The 20,227-nt window shown below is 38.7% G+C and overlaps 1 protein-coding gene across 32 annotated transcripts in view; it reads left to right on the forward strand.

The window, feature by feature from the left end:
* Positions 1–11: 11 nt before the first annotated feature.
* The window catches only part of PBRM1 (polybromo 1), a 121,621-nt gene continuing 101,405 nt past the window's right edge, over positions 12–20,227 (forward strand). For 3 of the 32 annotated variants that reach the window (XM_077858611.1, XM_077858612.1, XM_077858615.1), the window contains exons 1-6: positions 603–713; positions 2,544–2,683; positions 2,944–3,069; positions 4,714–4,866; positions 6,997–7,094; positions 17,280–17,427. In XM_077858611.1, the coding sequence (XP_077714737.1) occupies positions 3,022–3,069; positions 4,714–4,866; positions 6,997–7,094; positions 17,280–17,427 (447 nt within the window). In that variant the 5' untranslated portion in view covers positions 603–713; positions 2,544–2,683; positions 2,944–3,021. Of the gene's footprint in view, positions 164–329; positions 517–602; positions 714–2,543; positions 2,684–2,943; positions 3,070–4,273; positions 4,395–4,713; positions 4,867–6,996; positions 7,095–17,279; positions 17,428–20,227 lie in introns of those variants that run through there. The other 29 variants (XM_077858606.1, XM_077858597.1, XM_077858608.1 and 26 more) reach the window with 24 other exon arrangements.

Consider the following 20,227-nt stretch of genomic DNA (forward strand, 5'->3'; position numbering starts at 1 on the left):
TTTTGCGGCGGCACCGGGAGGGGTGAGGGCGGTGAGGGCGGCGGGTGCTGGAGCGACGGCGGCGGCCGCAGCCGGAGGAGCAATAGCAGCAGCCGTGGCGGCCACGGGGCGGGGCGCGGCGGTCGGCGACCGCGGCCGGGGCTGCAGGCGGCGGAGCGGCTGGGTAAGGCCGGGCCCGGGGCGGGCGGGGCCGCTCCCTCTCGGCCGGCTGCCGGGCCTTTGTGTGGGCCCGGGCGGGCGGGAGCAGCGGCGGAGGCCCCGCCCCGGCGTGGGGACGCGCCGGTCGGGCTGGGCGCGCGGGGCGGGGCGCGGCGGCGGGCGTCGGGACGGCCAGGCAGCCTCGCCGCACCTGCCCTGCCGGCCGGACAAAGGCGCGCCGCGGCCCGGAAGCTCCCGCTCGCTCTTTCCCGCCCCGGCGGCCGGCAGAGCCCTCGTCGCCGACAGCCTCAAAGCTGTCAACGTTTCCCTAGTCCCGGTACCAGTGACAGGTCCGGAAAGTCTTTCATTTCTTCACAGGTCAGGGCCTCCTTTTTTTGTTGTTGTTGTTTCTTGACGCAAACTCAACTAGTGTGAAAATTTTTTTTTTTTTTTACCTTCTCTAGATGACTGTGTTCAGACTGAGTGTGTATTTGAGTGAGACTTGTATTTATACTAGAGGCTAGATACTGAAGTGTCTTCTCTGCAGCAGCACGGAAAATCGAGGTTTTAAAATTGTACGTTTCCTGGTTTTTAATAATTTTCCACCTCTTAAAATTTTCTACCGAAAGCGTAGTTTTATTGTGATAGGGAAGATATTGGCGATTTAAATAAAGATTGGTAAAATGTGGAAGAAATACTGAAAAAAAAAAAAAAAAAACAAGTGGGAAATAGCACAGTATAGCAGGTATAGAAATTACCATTGTGGTTATAGAAGCATATGTTGGAATATAAGACATTCTTATTAATTTATATTTAAAAAAATTTAGGGTTCCTCAAAAATGGTTTTTGAGGTGATGTTTTTCCATTAAGAGTAGTATGGTTTTGCTTTATTCCTTGTTAACAGATTGCTTGTATTTTAAGATTCAAAGGAAGGAAAGTGTTTTTGAAGAAGCAGTTCCAATTTCAAACAGTAACAAATGTGCGTGTGGATAAATGGAAGGGCGTTGATTGCCTTCTTTGGCTTTGGGTGTACAAAATACCTCAGATTTTGATATTTTACCCCAAACTCCAAGCTCAGTAAATTGTGGTATGTCTATACGATGGGCTGTTAACAAGCCATCAAACATCCTGTGGAAGAGTGTTCACTTTTGGAAGAACCCAGAGTTTAAAACAAGTTGCAAAACAATATATATGGTTTAACACTTCGGTTTAAAAAAAAAAAGGCAACTAAGGCATAGAAAAAATACAGAAAGCCGTGAATGCCAATGTTAAGGGTGTTTTTTTTTTTTTTTTTCCTAGAATTATGTGGGGTTTTTTCCCCCCTTTGAATTCTGTTTTCCAAGGTTCTTGTTCTGTGCATGTATTATAGTATTGAGTATCAGAAATACAGGAGAGAACTTTTAGTACTATCAAAATATACCGTGTGGCTAAAATGAGTATTTTCCCAGTTGCACATTTTAAGGTTATTCCTTAGCGTCCAATGCAAGTTACTGGTTGTCCGACTTTTGCACATGTAGCTGTAATCAGTGCCATTTTAAAATTTATATTTGGGCTCCAGAATGTATTTCCTCTTCATGGGGAGAAAATTGCTGAAGGATTGCCCACAGTCCTTTTAAACCACACAAGCTTTTTTTAATGTCCCACTTTTAATACCTTTATTTAAAAAGATAAATTGATTGTTCATACTATACCAGATACTATTCTATAAGCCAGAGCTACAAAAATGAATAAAATGTTATTAACTGGTCCCAAGGAGCATTTAATCCTAGAGTTGAAAGTTCTCTGTTGTGCTTTGAAGTTTCAAAGTGATTTCGTGTACGTATCACAGTCCCAGTGCTCTAAGGCAGATATATGCACACCTGACTTCTCATTTTAGAAGTGGAGAAACAGCTCTGAGAGGTTGTGACTCAAGCAACATGAAACAGATAACTCAAAGCGGAGTACTTGGGACTCAGAATCCGGTCTTCTGAGCTTCAGTCCTGTTGCCTCTCCCACCTACCTGGCAATACTGACTTTATTGCCAAACTTCCAAAATACATTTAAAAATGTGTCCTTTGGATAAGAAAATAATTGAAAATTACCCTTAAGTTGCCTCTTTTTCTTGCTTTATCACAGAAAGTTAATGATTTAAGGAGTTTTGTATATTATGGTCTAAACTAGAATACACACGCACCAACAATTTACAATTTGTTGTCATATGCTTTTCAGTGGGTTATTTATGAAGGTAGTAATTTTGATCACCTGCCAAAATGATCAAAGGCTTTGTTTTTAATCTTTCTAAACCTGTGAGTGTTGTCTTTCTAATGCTGGTAGGACTTTTGGAAAGAAATGTCTTTCTCTGAATTTTTTGTAGGGGGGAGGAGGTTTCCAGACTGTTCACATGAACCATTCTTGGTTTGTTCCAGCTTGCCAACATTTGGTGTCACATGTGAGCCTTCCACATGTGTTCACTCTCCATTCCAGCTCTGTGATTGAACTCTGCTCTTATTGACTAGGGGGCATTTGGGCAGGCATGCTTCATTCCTGGAATTGACAGTCATTCCATGTGAGTAAAGGAATCTCAGTGAGACATCTTTAAGCATATGAAAAGCATTTGTTTTAAAATTAAAAGAAATGTCGGGTACTGTTAGTGCCTGAGCCTTTGCAGCAGTGTGGCACGAAAGAACTGATATGGCTATTTTCTCCAGTTCTCTTATCTTTCTTTAGCAGTTCTACTTGAATGTTTTCTATCTATTCGTAGTCATTTTTACTCCTTCTGACCTTTCTTTTTTATTTCCCCTTTCTCTGCCTGTTCTTCTCTTTCAGTTTTGAATATATTAACACTGAATCAGCACTTCTAAAGCCCTGCCTTCTCCCACTGGCTTCACTTGGCCTTCAGACATAATGAGGAGACTGGCTTTTCGAGGCGCTGGTTGTGCTCTGGTAAAGCTGGTAAATTACTGATCATCTGCACCTTTTCTCTTTTCTGTCCTTCCTTGCCTTTTCCCTTCCACTCTTCTTAAATTTGGTATCCTTTCCATAAAGATTCCCTCCTCATGTTCATCAAATTCACTTGTGTCCTTGTCCTAGCTTGTATACTGAGGTTTGGTCCTTAGGTTCTTCATTTTAATGAATTAAGACCAGTTTATCAACCTTTTACAAAACAAAAGAAAATCACCAAAACTTGGCTGTCCTTAGCCTAAGCCCTTTGAACCTTTTTAGCCAGTTGTAGCCAATTGCAAACTAACATACTGAGTAACAAACCAAAGCCTAGAGAAAGAAATATAGTTATGGTAGACTGTTTTTAAGTGTCATGTGGACCATGCTTCCGAGGAAGAGATAGGAGACTCCTCTTGTTTCTAAGTTGGTTACCAGAATGTTCTATATGTTGGTTTGTTTTGCTCCTCTCAGTTCCCAGAGCTCCCCAGTTTTTCTCTCCACAACTACTAGCAACCCATTCTTTCAGTTGCTGCTGTCTTAGTTTACTGAAATTAAATGTTGATGAGTGAAACTGGGATCAGTTTTTTCGTTTAGCTTTAGAGAAGAACCTTTGAAATCACAGTATGCTACTTGGTACTGTTGTTAAATTATATAAGAATTATAGGACCTCAGGTATATACCCTTTTCCCTGTAGCTGTAGCATATCATTTCAGTGGTTGCATTTTTTTGTGTTATAGTCAAATGTGTACATTTGTAAAGTTGTGTTTACGTTAGTTACTAGACAGCCTACTTGGCAGCAAATATATATGTGTTTCTGAAAGGCCAAGTAGGACCTAAAAGTTCACCTCTGAGGTACTATTCCAAATCATCCGAAACTTAAAGCTGTGATTCCAAAATTCTTAGGAATGGAGTACCTCATATAACTGAAAAGGAGGTCAGTCTGATTGGCAGAAAAGTTTCAAAGTAGTCTTACTGTTTTGACATAGGTATGGTAAGTCACATTAAGTGTATTCCAGGGGTTTGTCTTGTGGCTTTCTTTAATGAATGGAGAAAATTCATTTCCCGTGATTAGTTTTAGAGTTGATCTAAAATGTTAGGAGGTTAATTGTCCTCTGTCCCCTGCACTTTGGCACTACTCATTTGCCTCAGGCACTGATTTCTACTTTTTTCCACATCATGGCCCACCTGGAAAATGATCAGAATTGTTAGACACACTGGGGAAAACAGATGAAGCTGCTGACTCCAGAGGTGACTGCCTTGGGGCTTCGTCCCTGCGGCCTGCCTGGCTGCCTCAGGGGCTGAGGAATCAATACCTCCACACTGGTGTACCACTACATGTAGGTTTTTAAAGTCTGGTGAGGGGTAAGTTTGGGACCGGGCATTATTGGGTCACTCAAACAAACTTGGTAACATATAAATTGCTTTACTTTTGTTGAATTTGCCCCATCTAAATTGAAAGTGTAGCATTCTGGTAAGTGAAGGGGCTAAAGCAACAAGGTCCAGAACTTCCACTAAAAAAACTGATAGTTAAGTTTCTTTACAACAGTTAAAATATCCTCCTAAGTGAACCAGAATCTTGGTAGCAAGTGGCTAGTTGAGGGCTTAGTGGCAAGGTCTAAATTTAAGTATAAGAACATGGCTGATTATTTCTTATAGAAGAAGTTGGATTCCATGGGTTCCAAGAGAAGACGAGCTACCTCCCCATCCAGTAGTGTCAGCGGGGACTTTGATGACGGGCACCATTCTGTATCCACACCAGGCCCCAGCAGGAAAAGGAGGAGACTGTCCAATCTTCCAACTGTAGATCCTGTGAGTAACTTGCATCACATAGTTTCTGCCTGCTTTTCCTACTCTTCCTTTAATGATAAGCAGTTAATACGCAAGGCCTCACCACTTTTTTCCTCTGGCTTAATATCTTTATTCTTTCTTTTATAGTACGTATTTAGTCAACAGTCTTTAACAGTTATTTAATATTAAGAAATAATGGTGAGTGGGGGGTGGGTGAAATAGGTGAATGGGATTAAGAGGTACAAACTTCCAGTTATAAAACTAAGTCACAGAGATGAAAAGTACAACATAAAGAATATAGTCAACAATGTTGTAATAACATTATATGGTGACAGATAGGGACTACACTTACTGTGGTGGGCATTGAATAGTATTAGAACCATTGAATCACTGTCTTCTACATCTGAAACTAATATAGCATTGTATGTCAGGTATACTGCAATAATACTTTTTTTAAAGATTTCATTTATTTATTTTAGACAGAGATAGTGTGTGAGCAGCGGTAGGGGCCAAGGGGGAGGAAGAAGGAAAGTAGACTCCACGCTGAACACTTGGATTCCTACATGGGGCTCAGTCCCACGACCATGAAATCATGATTTAAGCCAAAACCAAAAGTTGGACACCCAACCGAATGAGCCATCCAGGTGCCACCCAGTAATACATTTTAAAAATAAAATAAATATTAGGAACTCTCAAAGTACTCTGAATACATTTAGAATAAGAAATTTGCATAAAGTTATTTGTGTTTTGATTAAAAGATGTTTCCTAAAAGTATAATCTGCCAAAGCACTTAATTCTATTTTTTTTTAAAGATTTTATTTATTCATGAAGCACTTAATTCTAGTTAAAAATAACCAAATGGGCTTAGGAATTCTACAGATCAGGGAATGGCCAACACCATAATAGAAATATGAACAATTTTTTTTCTAGTTTTATTGAGATGTAATTGACATAACACTATATAAGTTGAAGGTGTACACTATGATGATTTGACCAACATAAATTGTGAACTAAAGCCACAATTAGTTTAACATCTGTTATTTCCTATAAATGGCCAAAAAAAGTATAGTTTTTCTTATAATGAGAGCTTTTAGGATCTACTCTTATGACAACTTTCAAATATACATAGCAGTGTTGTACATAATTACCGTGTTATACATGACATGACATCCCCAGTGTTTATTTATAACTGGAAGTTTCTACCTTTTGACAAAAAAGGAAAGAAAAAAATATAGGTACTTCACGTTATATGTTATTCATATAACTGTGTGCTTATCATATGCCAAGCAATCACTATTCTGATGGTTGGGATATAACCGCGTGTAAGACAAGCCAATTTTTCACAAAGAGCTTAGATTCTAGTGTGGCAGAAGCAGACTGTAAACAGATGAACAAATAGATAATAAAGTACTCTCAGTTAATGATAAATGCTAAGAAAAAAAAGTTTGTGTTATTTGTGTTACTTGTGCCCAAAACTTGATAGATTTCTCTATAATGGCAGTGACCCTATGGAGTACTAGGGAAGGGTATTCCAGGCAGAGGGACCCAATGAAGAGGAGCTGGGTCAGGAATGGGTTTGTTGTGTTGTGATTACAGAAAGATGGTCCAAAGGAAGAAGACGGGTGAAGTCTGCCCAGCCACTGTATGTAGTTACTCTACATACTCTGTGGTCAGCGTTTAGAGTTTAGATTTTATTCTGTCAGTAGTGGGAAGCTCCTCTTTTGGATGATTTTAACCGAGAGAGTGATAGGAACTGATTTAGCTAAGGAGAAAAGAACAATAATGAGTAGCATAAATCTCACGAAAGATGCCAAAATGTTTAATCCGTTAAATTTTTTTGTAAGTTTTGTTTAGGTAATCTCTATGCCCAATGTAGGGCTTGAACTCATAACCCTGAGATCAAGAGTTGGATACTTTTCTGACTGAGCCAGCCAGGTGCCCCTAATCAGTTAAATTCTTTTAAATAAGGAAATGATGTCAGCATAGTTCAGACCTGAGTTTTTGTGTGGGAACTTGGGGATTTGTCCATTTTCTTCTCTAATTGCCTTTTATGGGTATGTTTTTGTTAATGGATAATCCTTACACCTACAGTGGCTTTCTGTTCACATTTCTGGTGATTTTTTTTTTTTTTAAACCTTTTACGATATATAGATTGCTGTATGCCATGAACTCTACAATACCATCCGAGACTATAAGGATGAGCAGGGCAGGCTCCTCTGTGAGCTCTTCATTAGGGCACCCAAACGAAGGTGAGTTGGAAGGTGAGTGGGAGGGATTTGATAATGGAGTTTTCCTTTGGAAGGAATGGTTTAAAGAATATTGGGGTCCAGATTTTAGTTTTAGTTGTCAGGATGTAGTGAAGCATATTTTTTTAAAAAATTTTATTGTAAAATATACACAACATAAAATTTATACATTTTATAATTTTAAGTATACAGTTCATTAAGGGTTTTTTCATATTGTTGTACAACAGACCTCCAGAACATTGTTATATTGCAAAATTGAAACTGTACCCATTATAAAACTCCCTGTTCCTTTCTTCCTGCCTCCAGCTCCTGGCAGCCACCATTACACTTTCTGTTTTTCTAAATTTGACTATGCTAGAGGTCTTATATAAGTGGAATCATACAGTATTTGTATTTTGTGATGGCTTCTTTCACTTAACATAATGGTTTCAGTGGACACCTGTGATGTAGCATTCAAAAGGATTTCCTTCCTTTTGGGGGCTGAATAATATTCCACTGTATGGATATATCACCTTTTATCTATTCATCTGTTGATAAACACTTGAGTTACTTTTATCACTTGGCTCTTGTGAATAATGCTGCAGTGAACATGGGTATGTAAATATATCTTTGATGCTGCTCTCAGTTCTTTGGGATATATACCCAGAAGTGGCATTGCTGGATCTTATAGTAATTCTGTTTTTAATTTTTTGAGGAATCAGCATTCTGTTTTCCATATCACTGTACCATTTTACTTTCCCACAAGCAGCGTACCAGAGTTCCAATTTCTCCACATCCTTGCCGCACCTGTAGTTTTGTAGTACGCTTTGAAATCAAAAAGTAGGAATCCTGTGGTGGTTAATTTTCTGTCTCAACTTGGCTGGGCTAAGATATCTATCTTGACTGGATTCCCAGATATATCTGTGTCAATAAGGATGTCTCTGGAAGAGATTAGCCTCTAAATAGGAGACTGAATAAAAAAGATGGCCTTAACCAGTGCAGTGGGGTATTGCCCAATCTCCTGAGGCCTTGAGTAGACCGAAAGGGGAAAGGAAGGATGAATTAGTGCTCTCTAAGCTGAGACATCCATCTGCTTCTGCCTTCGGATCTCAGAGGTCCTAGTTCTTGGGCCTTCAAACTCATATTACTCGCTTTCCTGATTCTCTGGCAGATGACAGATCCTGGACTTCCTGGCCTCGGTAATCACACGAGCCAATTTCTATAATAAGACCCATGCATGTGTGTGTCTGTGTGTGTGTCTATACATATTTGTGTGTATGTATCTCTTTCCTATTAGTTATGTTTCTCTGAAGAACCCTAGGACAGTCTTCCAACTTTGTTCTTTTTCAGGATAGGTTAGGCTATTTGGGGATCTTTGAGATTCTATCTGAATTTCAGGATGGATTTTTCTGTTTCTGCAAAAAGTACTGTTGGGATTTTGATAGGTATTGCATTGAATCTGTAGATAGCTTTGGGAGTATTGGTGTCTTAACAATATTTAAGTTTTCTAATCTGTGAATATGGGATATCTTTCCATTTATTTGAGTCTTTAATTTCTTAGAGAGGTGTGTAGCTTTCAGTGGACAAGTTTTTCATGTTTTTGTTTAGGTTTATTTGTAATTTTTTGTTCTTTTTGATGCTGTTATAAATTGGATGGGTTTTTTTCGTTTTTGGATTGTTCACTGTTAGTGTATTGAAATGCAACTGATTTTTGCATATGTTAATTCTGCACACTACAACTTTGCTGAATTTATTTATTCTGCCCTTTTTTTGGATCTTTTAGAGTTTCTGCTTAGGAGATAATGTCATCTGTAAACAGATTTTTACTTGTTTCTTTTCATTTAGGAGGCCTTTTCTTTTTGTTGTCTAATTGTTCTGCCTAGGACTTCCAGGAATATGTTGAAAAGAAGTGGTGAGAGCAAGCATCCTTATTTTGTTGCTTAACTTAGAGGAAAGCTTTTTTTTTATTATTTATTACCATTTTGAGTATGATGGTAGCTGTGGGCTTTTCCTGTATGGTCTTTATTATGTTGAAGTTCTTTCCATCTATGCCTAATTTTTTGAGAGTTTTATCCTGAAAGGGTATTGAATTTTGTCAGGTTTTTTTTTTTTTTTTTTTTTTTTTTTTTGCAGCTGTTGAGATCATCACTCAGTTATTTTCCTTCATTCTGCTATGATGCATTACTTTATCAATTTCCATAGGTTGAATCATCCTTGAATTCCAGGAATAAACCCTGCTTGTTTATGGTGTGATGCTTTTAATATTTTGCTAGTATTTTGTTGAAAAATTTTCTAAGTGTTCATAAAGGATGTTGGTCTGTAGTTTTCTGTAACATCTTTGCTAGCTTTGGTATAAGAATATTGATGCTTTCGGGAACCCTGGGTGGCGCAGCGGGTTTAGCGCCTGCCTTTGGCCCAGGGCGCGATCCTGGAGACTCGGGATCGAATCCCACGTCGGGCTCCTGGTGCATGGAGCCTGCTTCTTCCTCTGCCTATGTCTCTGCCTCTCTCTCTCTCTCTCTCTCTGTGACTATCATAAATAATAAAAAAAATAAAGTTTTTTAAAAAAAAAAAAGGAATATTGATGCTTTCACAGAATAAGTAAGTTTTTTCTCCAATTTTTTTTAGAAAAGTTGGAAAAGGATTAATTTTAGTTCTTTAAGTGTTTGGTAGAATTCACCAGGGAAGCCATTAGGCCCAGGACTTTTCTTTGCTGGGAAAGAAAAGTTTTTTGTTTTTGTTTTTTTTTTAATTAAATTTTTAAATTCCAGTATAGTTAACATACAGTGTTAGTTTCGTATGTACAATATAGTGATTCAGCAATTCTGTACATTACTCCATGCTCATCACAATAAGTGTACTCTTTAATCCCTGTTACCTATTTCACCCATCCTCTTACCCATCTCCACGGTAGTACAGTAGTAACGTAACCATCAGTTCGTTCTTCATAATTAAAAATCTCCTTGGTTTGTCTCTCTTTTTCCCCTTTGCTCATTTGTTTCTTAAATTCCATATATGAGTGAAATCATACAGTATTTGTCTTTTTCTAGCCTATTTTACTTAGCATTATACCCTCTGGCTCCATCCATGTTGTTGCAAATGGCAAGATTTAGTTATTTTTATGGCTAATATTCCATTGTGCATATATATATATATATATATATGTATGTATGTATATACGTATATGCATATACATATCCTCTGTTTTTAACCCATTCGTGTATTGATGAACATCTGGGGCTGCTTCCATAATTGGCTATTGTAAATAATACTGCAATAAACATGTGGTATATGTATTCCTTTGATTTTGTGTGTGTGTGTGTGTGTGTGTGTATTTTTGGGTTAATACCCAGTAGTTTTACTGGAGGATTTTTGATTATAGGTTCAGCGTCTGTACTAGTTATAGGTCTAGTCACGTTTTCTGTTTCTTCAAACTCAGTCTTACGTGTTTCTAGGAATTTATTTCTTCTGAATTATCTACTTCATTGCCATACAGTTGTTCATAGTCTTCTTTTATAATCCTTTTTATGTATGTGGCATTGATTGTAATGTTCTCTCTTTCATTTGTGATTTTGAGTCTTCTTTTTTTTCTTAGTTCATTCAGATAAAGGTTTGTCAATTAATGTTGATCTTTTCAAAAAACCAACTCTTAGCTTTGTTCATGTTTTTGTTTTTCTGTTTTCTTTTAAATCTGTTGTATATTATTTCTCCTGTTCATTTTGAGTTTATTATGTTTTTCTTTGTCTAGTTCCTTGAGAGTAAAGCATTTAAAAAAAAAAAAAAAGATTTTCTTTATTTATTTGAGAGAGTGCTCAAGAGAGTGCACAAGCAGGAGGAGGTACAGAGGGAGAAACAGACTCCCAGGTGAGCAGAGAGCCCGACAACCACATGGGGCTTGATCCCAGGACCCTGAGATGAGGATCTGAGCTGAAGGCAAACAGCAACCAACTGAGCCACTCAGGTGCCACAAGAGTGAAGCGTATTTTTAAAAAATTATTTACAGTCTTTAAGATAGCAATGAAGTTGTAGCTATCATTGTTAAAAGGAATCTGTTTTCAAAATATACAGAGGCCACAATGATTATGTTCATCTTGCTTGTTTTTCTTTGTGCCTGTACTTTTGGGTTTGACTTCTCTGGTCCAATGAAGCAAAACATATTGCTGGCCCAGTATGTACATTACACACACCTCCCTGTAGAGGCTGTGTTCTCCCTGCCTAGAGGTTCCTTCTCTTGCTATCAAAATGACATCACTATTCCCTTCTAACTCTGGTAGTTGGAGTACATAAGTGTGGTAGACAGAATAATGGCCCCCAAATATGTCCATGTTCCAGTCCCCAGAATCTATGAATATGTTGGATTACATGCCAGAGAAAAATTAAATTTCTTAATCAACTAACTTTGCATTGGAGAAATTATCCTGATTTATCCAAATGGGTTCAGTGTAATCTCAAGGGTCCTTAAACAGGGAGGGGGGAGGCAGAAAAGTCAGAATCCGAGAGGGATTTGGAGATGCTACACCCGTGACTTTGAAGATGGAGGAAGGGGGCTACAAGCAAAGGAATGGAGGCAACCTCTAGAAACTGGAACAGGTGAGGAAATAGATTCTTCCCTAGAACCTCTAGAAGGCCAATACCGTGCTTTTTAGTCCAGTGAGACCCATTTGGGACTTCTAGAAGATAATAAATTTGTGTTGTTTTAAGCCGTTAAGTCTGTGGCAATTTGTTATGGCAGCTGTAGGAAACTAGTACAGTGAGTTAACTAAGGATTTAGATTCATTCATGATTGTTGATTGCATGGTGGGTAATGAAAAAGCTGAAAGTTGAGCTGAAGGCAAACATTTCACCTCAAAGAGCAGAGCCATTAAGAATACAGTGTCAACATCCTGAATTAAAGGATGTAGATTAGTCATGGCCAAAAAAGAAGGGCTCTTTTTAAAAACAGATAACTGCTTCCAGACTTGTTGGTTTATCATAACAGTCTTTTGTTATTTTTTTTAAGATTTTATTTATTTATTCATGAAAGACACCGAGAGAGAGAGTGAGAGGCAGAGACACAGGCAGAGGGAGAAGCAGGCTCCATGCAGAGAGCCTGATGTGGGACTCGATCCCGAGACTCCAGGATCATGCCCTGGGCCAAAGGCAGGCACTAAACCACTGAGCCACCCAGAGATTCCCCATAACAGTCTTTTAAAATGTTATTTAATTAGCATGTAATAAAAGCCCATTTTTGTTATTTACCACATGCTAGACACAATGCCAAGCACTTCCTTATATTGTTTAAACTTGACAAGTATTATTATTGTGGTTTATAGATGAGAATTTGCATAAGATCTCAGAACTACTGTAACCATGTAGAGAGACTCAAATCTTTCTGATTCTGAAGCCTGTGCTCTTAACCTGTATGCTGTAGAGAAGAGCAGCATCATACTGGAGTACACAAACTCCTCATAGACGAGGACTGCCTCTGTTGCCTGCTTCCCACCAGTAGGCTAGTCCTAAAGAGTGCCTTTGGGTGCTAGAGCACAGTCTTCTAGCTTCCAAGTTGTGGTACCCTATGAGCACTGATTGCCTTCCCCCCAGCGCTGTGCCTGAGGGGCATCTCTACCCCTCTGTGGAATGTATATATTTTCTTAAGAGTTTGTGGGAAGCTGTAATACTCAGAGCTACACAATTGTGAATCTCTTTTTTGGGACTTTGTTTTGATCAGTATATAAAGCTTCTTGTGGGGCACCGGGTGGCTCAGTTGGTTAAGTGTCTGCCTTTGGCTCAGGTCATGATCCTAGGTCCATGTAGCCTCAAGTCGGGCTTCCTGCTCAGCATAGAGTTTGCTTGTACCTCTCCCTCTGTTCCTCCCCTCCCCCTTCTCTCGCATTAACCTTAAAACAAACAAACAAACTACTTGTGTTAAGACATCCAAATTAACAGTGATTGAAACAAGAAAAATTGCTTTTTCTCATATAAAAGTCCTGTTTTGTAAAGGCCTCAGGGCCTAGGTATTATCTGTCTCTTTCCCCTGCTCTCCTTGTGATATCACTCTTGTCTGCATGGTCTGAGATGGCTCCCCTCATAGCTATCTTCCAGCCCATAGGAAAAAATAAGGCATTTTAAGTATGTGACCTGGATATGGTATACTTCAGCTCTTGTATTGGTCAGAACTTAGCTGCAGCAAGGCTGATGAAGATGCTCTTTGGTAGCCACGCAGCAGCTCAGAATGCTGCCATCCTGGGGATAGGGAAAGGATTGGAAGGTAGACAGCAGGCTCCACATATGAGGCCCAGTATTTCTCACTCTTCTGGTTAAAAGTATCAGTTACAGTTTGGCTCTTCTGTGGCCATGTCATGGCAGGGTGCCATGTGTTGAAAGAGAAAAGCTATTGTGCAAGAATGTGTACTGCACAATCCTGTTTGTATATACATGTACATGGAGGCCTGAAAGGATACTAATAGTGCTTTTATCTCTGGATGAGTAGGGACAATTTTTATTATTTTATGCTTTTCATATGTTGATTTAAGTAGGAAAAATTAGTAGAAATCTTTTATTTTGAAAGGGAGAGGCCCTTTTTTTGACCTTATCACACACACACAGTGGAATGTTGGGATCCTGATCTCCCTTTTGTCTATGTGCTAAGTCTGAAAATGTTTGTGAGGAGCCCTCTGGCAGAGCTTCTGGGAGAAAGTATTCTTTCTAGGTGCAGGTCCTCAGTTGGGTTCTCAGTTGTCTATAGATAATCCCCCAAATCTGAGAGGCTGCTGATGTCCAGCCTCAACAAGGAGCAATAGACTGACCCATCAGGCCCAGGTAGAGAGAGCCCTGGTGGATCTCAGGTTAACGAAGCCCTAATGCTCACTTGGCATCACTGACAACATCAACATTAGGCCTGGATGGTCCTTTGTTGTAATTCACTGAGACCTTTATGTTCCTGCACTTTCTCCAGATAGTAAAATGAGCACTCCTTTAATCTCCTAATACTTAATTTCATAGTTTACTAAAATCATAAATAGTTGGTAAGAGCTTTAAAAAATTCAATTTATTTTTCCTTTTCTTTTCCCTTCCTGAAGAATTTAATCCAAAAGCCATTAGATGAGACTGAGCAAACTTGCCATCTGCCAGGAAGATAGGTGGTGGGATGTTGCGAGGAGGGTTGTGGATAGTAGCAATATCACATCACACAGTGTCAGAGCCTGGGCATGGTAAAGAAGGGGCTTATGTTGAAGGACTTTCTGGCATGGGGTGTTGAGGCCTAAGTGGAGGGAGGATGTCCATGTTGAGGGAGTAGTAGTGACAATAGTCTGTCATGGGTGGAGTAAGGAGGGCTACATGGGGTGTGGCCTAGCCCAGGGCAAGGGGTCATAGCCTTAGTGAGGGGAGGAGAAGCATTGTGGGATGGAGGTAGGCAGCATCAAGAGGAGATTGGTTATAAACAGGAGACCAATCACGTACGTAATACATTGTGAATAAATAGGACTCGGGTTTCTCATTATCTGACAAAGGAGGTACACATAGGGGAAGAAAACTAGAATGAACCCTGTGGTGTAGGATTGGAATTGAAAGTGTTGGTGTGAAAAGAAAAATTAAAAAAAAGAAAAAAGAAAGTGTTGGTGTGAATTCATGGTTTCCAACATATGTAGATAATAGAAATGTAGATATAAGTAAGCATATGTCTGTCCCCTGCTCTGTCCCTTGAGACAGCCTGGGAGTGGTAACACACGAGGAGACTTGAGCACATCCAGCACCTTGGACGTCGTTTTTAAATACCATTTACCATTGAAAGGAACCAGAATTATTTGGGGAAATGGTTGATTTGAAGGGCAAGTACAAGATGAGCCTGTAACATCTTAGGCTGCCAGAAAGTAAGCAGACTGGGCAGCCTGGGTGGCTCAGAGTTTTAGCACCGCCTTTGGCCCAGGGCGTGATCCTGAAGACCCTGGATCAAGTCCCACCTCAGGCTCCCTGTATGGAGCCTGCTTCTCCCTCTGCCTGTGTCTCTGCCCACCTCTCTCTCTCTTTTTCTGTCTCTCATGAATGAATAAATGAATGAATGAATGAATGAATGAATGAATAAATAAATAAATAAATAAATCTTTTTAAAAAAAGGAAAGTAAGCAAGCAGATGTTCAAAGGGTGATGGGAACATGTCAGAAGTACATAGAGAGATCAAACCATCTTGAAGGACTCTTCCTGGCCCAACCTTGAGCAGTTTGAGCATCAGAATAATTAGTGTAATGGGTTTTAATGACTTCCAGAAGTCCATATTGATATAAATAAGTGAGTAAATTGATTAGGGATGGACTTTTACATAGTCTGGAGGTACTGCTCCATAAAGTACAGGGAAGAAAACAGTAGCTCTGTCAGTTGAGAAGCTTGGCAGACACCACTATATAATCAAGTGATCAGAATAAGCCCCACAGTAAGAACTGAGACAAGTTGAAATCTTGTGTCACCTGAAAGGATACAGTGTGATGAATGCGGTATCATTTCTGTCGTAGTCTTACCAAAGTGTAGCCTGCATTTATTCATCAGAAAAACAGACAAACTCAAATTGAGGGACACCCTATAAAATAACTGGCTCATAATCTTCAAAAGTATCAAGATCCTGAAAGTTGAGGAAAGACTGAGGACCTGTTTTAGAATGAAAGAAACTAAAATATATATGCAGTATGTGATTCTGGACTTGATTGTTTGGCTGTAAAGGACAATTTTGGAACCGTTACAGAATATGAATGGGGTCTGAGGATTAGGTGGTGATACTGTAGCAGAGTCAATTTCCTGATTTTGATCTTTGTGCTTTGGTACTTGTTTATAGGAAATAACTAAATTATTCAGGGGCCATAGAACCTCATGTCAGCAGCTTACTTTTAAATGGTTCAGAAAAACATGCTTTGTACTATTCTTGCAATTTTTATGTCAGAATAAAAGATTTTAGGAATTAAATATATCCCACATAAAGGGCTGTAAAATGTCAGCCAGGGTCCCAAGAGAGATTAAAGCCTTTGTGACCGTGACATTCTTTGTAAGGTAGTAACTTATTTCTTATCCATATAGAATGGAGTTAACTACCTACCCCTGAGGGAGAATTGAGAGAAATAGTCACTGAGATAATTTTTCAGGAGATTTACTTGTTTAATGAAATTTCATTTGAAAAAAGACAGACGGTGATGGGCATTAAGAAGGACAAGTGATGGGATCCCTGGGTGGTGCAGTGGTTTGGCGCCTGCCTTTAGCCCAGGGCACGATCCTGGAGACCCGGGATTGAATCCCACATCAGGCTCCTGGTGCATGGAGCCTGCTTCTCCCTCTGCCTGTGTCTCTGCCTCTCTCTCTCTCTCTCTCTATGTGCGACTATCATAAATTTAAAAAAAAAAAATTTTTTTTTTTAAAAAGACAAGTGATATAATTAGCACTGTGTATCATATACAACTGATGAATCACTGAACTATACCTCTGAAATTAATAATAGACTATATGTTAATTAATTGAATTTAAATAAAAGAAAATCAGAATAATAAACATCCATGAACCCAAAACCCAACTTAAGAAATTATCATTTATAACTACCTTTGAAGTTTCCTTGTGACCTTCACTATCTCTCCTCTCCAAGAGATAGATAATCACTATTCTGGATTTAGTATTTATTATTCCTATGTGTTTTGGGTTTTTTTGTTTTGTTTTGTTTAATGGTTTGGTCATGTTTGTTTTTGTCTTAGGACTTTTATCTTTGGTAAACTCCCTGTGCCAAGGACCTCTTCTATAAGTTTAGTAATTGCTATCAGAGCAGTATATATAGTAGGCACTTGGTAGTACTTGGCAGAAAAAGTTCTGGTCACTAAGTGAAGAGACAGTCCATTTTGTAAGTTTGCAAAGAGCTTTGAAAATGAATATTTTCAGCCACTATTGAACACCGCGAAAGGTAAGTTATTTTCATTTGCAGAAGATGCCAGTGACATAGTTTTAGTGCTGGTGCCCTAAATCTTAGATATTTAGCATATAAATAACCATTACAGATGTTAAGTTAGGTTTTTATGTTGCTAATATATACTTAGAAAAGGGCTTGCATATGCACTTGCTTTGGTTATTCCTTTTCAGTTGTAATAATAGGAATAAGTCTAGTATGTTCTGTCACTTGGGATGTTGGACATGACCACAAGTAGTTTTGAAATATAACTTTTTATGGACTTTGGACTAATACCTTTTTTAAAAACATTACTACAGAAATCAACCTGACTATTATGAAGTGGTTTCTCAGCCCATTGATTTGATGAAAATCCAACAAAAGCTAAAAATGGAAGAGTATGATGATGTTAATCTGCTGACGGCTGACTTCCAGCTGCTTTTTAACAATGCAAAGGCCTATTATAAGGTAAGAAAGCACCATATTTAGAAGGTATCCAATTAGAGTAATAGCTTGGCTTTTTAAATATTTATCAGTCTAGTAGGTAAGTAGTGTTTTCTCATTTGGTGGTTTGAGTTTGTTTCTTTTAATAAAGAGACTGAAGATTCATGTAGCACGTACCATTCTTGTTTCTTTTGTGTCTGTTCAAATCTTTTGCCAGCTTTTCTCTTGAGTTGTCATTTTCATATTTATTTCTAGAAGTTTTTTTATATATTCTAGATATTAATCCTCTTTGGTTTGTATTTATTGCTGTCATAGTCCACTGTGAGGCTGTTTTCATTCTTTATGGTGTCTTGATGAACAGAAGATTGTTTTAATATAATCCAGTCTATTACTCTTTAACTTTGTGGTTTGTCCTTTGTGTCTTGTTGCAGAACTCCCTCTCATCCAAAGATTATAAAGACACTCTTATATTTTCTTCTAAAAGTTTAATAGTTCTGTCTTTCACATATAAACCTCTAAGGCAGCTCAGATTGGTTTTGTGTCTTCTGCGAGCTAGAGTTCTATTTTGTTTCTAAATGGGGATAAGCATCACCTTGAAGTGGTCATCTCCATGTCCATCTACGCTTTCAGTGCTGGCACCATTTCCCTGGACTGTTGTGTCCCTTTCTGGCCCTTTGTTCTGTTCCTTTTGTTTCAGCTCACTTGGCTGTTTCTTGCCTTAATAATTATGGCCTTATAATTCTTTATCAGTTAAGGAAGGACTGGTTATTGATTATTCTTGATTATTCTTGCCCCTTATACATTTATATGTTGTGTTAAGCACACACAAAAAAGGAAGTTTTGGGCAGCCCCGGTGGTGCAGCAGTTTAGCGCCGCCTGCAGCCCAGGGCATGATCCTGGAGACCCTGGATCACGACCCACGTCAGGCTCTCTGTATGATGCCTGCTTCTCCCTCTGCCTCTGTCTCTGCCTCTCTCTCTGTCTCTATGAATGAATGAATGAATGAATGAATGAATAAATAAATAAATAAATAAATAAATAAAATCTTTTTAAAAAAGGAAGTTTTATTGTTTTTTTTTTTTTAATTTTTATTTATTTATGATAGTCACACACAGAGAGAGAGAGAGGCAGAGACATAGGCAGAGGGAGAAGCAGGCTGCATGCACCGGGAGTCCGACGTGGGATTCGATCCCAGGTCTCCAGGATCGTGCCCTGGGCCAAAGGCAGGTTAAACCGCTGCGCCACCCAGGGATCCCAAGGAAGTTTTGTTGGAATTGCATTGACTCTGTGGATCAATGATATTGTGGGGAATTGACATAATAGTGATATTGATTATTTCAGTCTTTGAATTTGGTGTATTGTTTATTTAAGTCTTCTTTAAATTAAAGTGTAGAATTCGGGAGCTCCTGGATGGCTCAGTTGGTTAAGTTTCCAATTCTTGATATCATCTCAGATCTTGATCTCAGGGTTGTGAGTTGAAGCCCTGTGTTGGATTCCACACTGGGTATGGAGCCTATTTTATTTTATTCTATTTAATTTTATTATTTTATTTTTTAATTTAATTTAATTTTTTTAAAAGATTTTATTTACCCTTTCATGAGAGACAGAGAGAGAGAGAGAGAGAGAGAGAGGCAGAGACACAGGCAGAGAGAGAAGCAGGCTGCATGCTGGGAGCCCGATGCAGGACCCCAGGATCATGCCTCAGGCCAAACACAGGTGCCAAACCACTGCGCCACCCAGGCATCACTGGAGCCTACTTTAAAAAGTAATAAAGTATAGAATTCGGGGGGTTTTGGTGTATTCACAAAGTTGTGCAAACATCACTATTACTTAACTCCAGAATATCTTCATTACCTCCAAAAGAACCATAGGCATTAACAGGTGCTCTCCATTTCCCTCCTCCCTGCCCCTGGCAACCACTAATCTATTTTCTTTCCTTGTGGATTTGCCTGTTCAGTATGTTGCATATGAATGGAATCAAATACTACATTGCCTTAGGTGACTGGCTTCTTTCACTGAGCATGTCTTTGAGGTTCATTCATTTTGTAGCATGTATTAGTACTTCATTCCTTTCTGTGACTAGATAATAGGCTGTTATATGGCTATTCCACCCTTTGTTATCCATTTCCCAGTTGATGGGCATTTGCATGGTTTCTACTTTTAGCTATCATGAATAAAGATGCTATAAATTTTGTGACTGTAACAGGGGTGCTGTTCACTGGATACAGGATTCTGCCTGTGTCCATCAGACCTAGCTTGTTAATTATGTCACTAAAATCATTGATATCCTTAACTGATTTATCTGCGCAAACTATTTACCAAATGAAGTATTTTAAAATCTCTCACTCTGACTATGGATTTGTCTGTTTCTCCTTATAACTCTGTTGATCTTTTTCTTTATGTATTTTTAAACTATGTAACTGGGAACATACAAGTTTAAAGTTGTTACATTGTCCTAGTAAATTGAAATTTTTTCATTATGTAGTGTCATTAGTAAGGTCTTGTTTGAAGTCTGTTTTATATTAACATAGTTCTATCAGCTTTTGTTTTTATCTAGTTAATTTTTTTCCCATTCTTTTCCTTCAGCCTTTTCACGCTAATGTATCTCTTGTAAACAGCATATACGTGAATTTCTATTAATACAGGTGATGATCTTTTTAACTGGATTTCATCTCTTTACAGTTTTAGTAATAACATTGTTTGGATATATTCTTGTCATCTAAATTTCTACTTTCTGTTTATCTCATTTTGTAATTTTTTTTCCTGTTTTTCTTTCTGCCTTCCTTAGGTTACATTTTGTTATACCCTCTTATTTTCTCTGTAA

Source organism: Canis aureus, chromosome 19 (genome assembly GCF_053574225.1).
Source record: "Canis aureus isolate CA01 chromosome 19, VMU_Caureus_v.1.0, whole genome shotgun sequence".
NCBI lineage: Eukaryota > Metazoa > Chordata > Mammalia > Carnivora > Canidae > Canis > Canis aureus.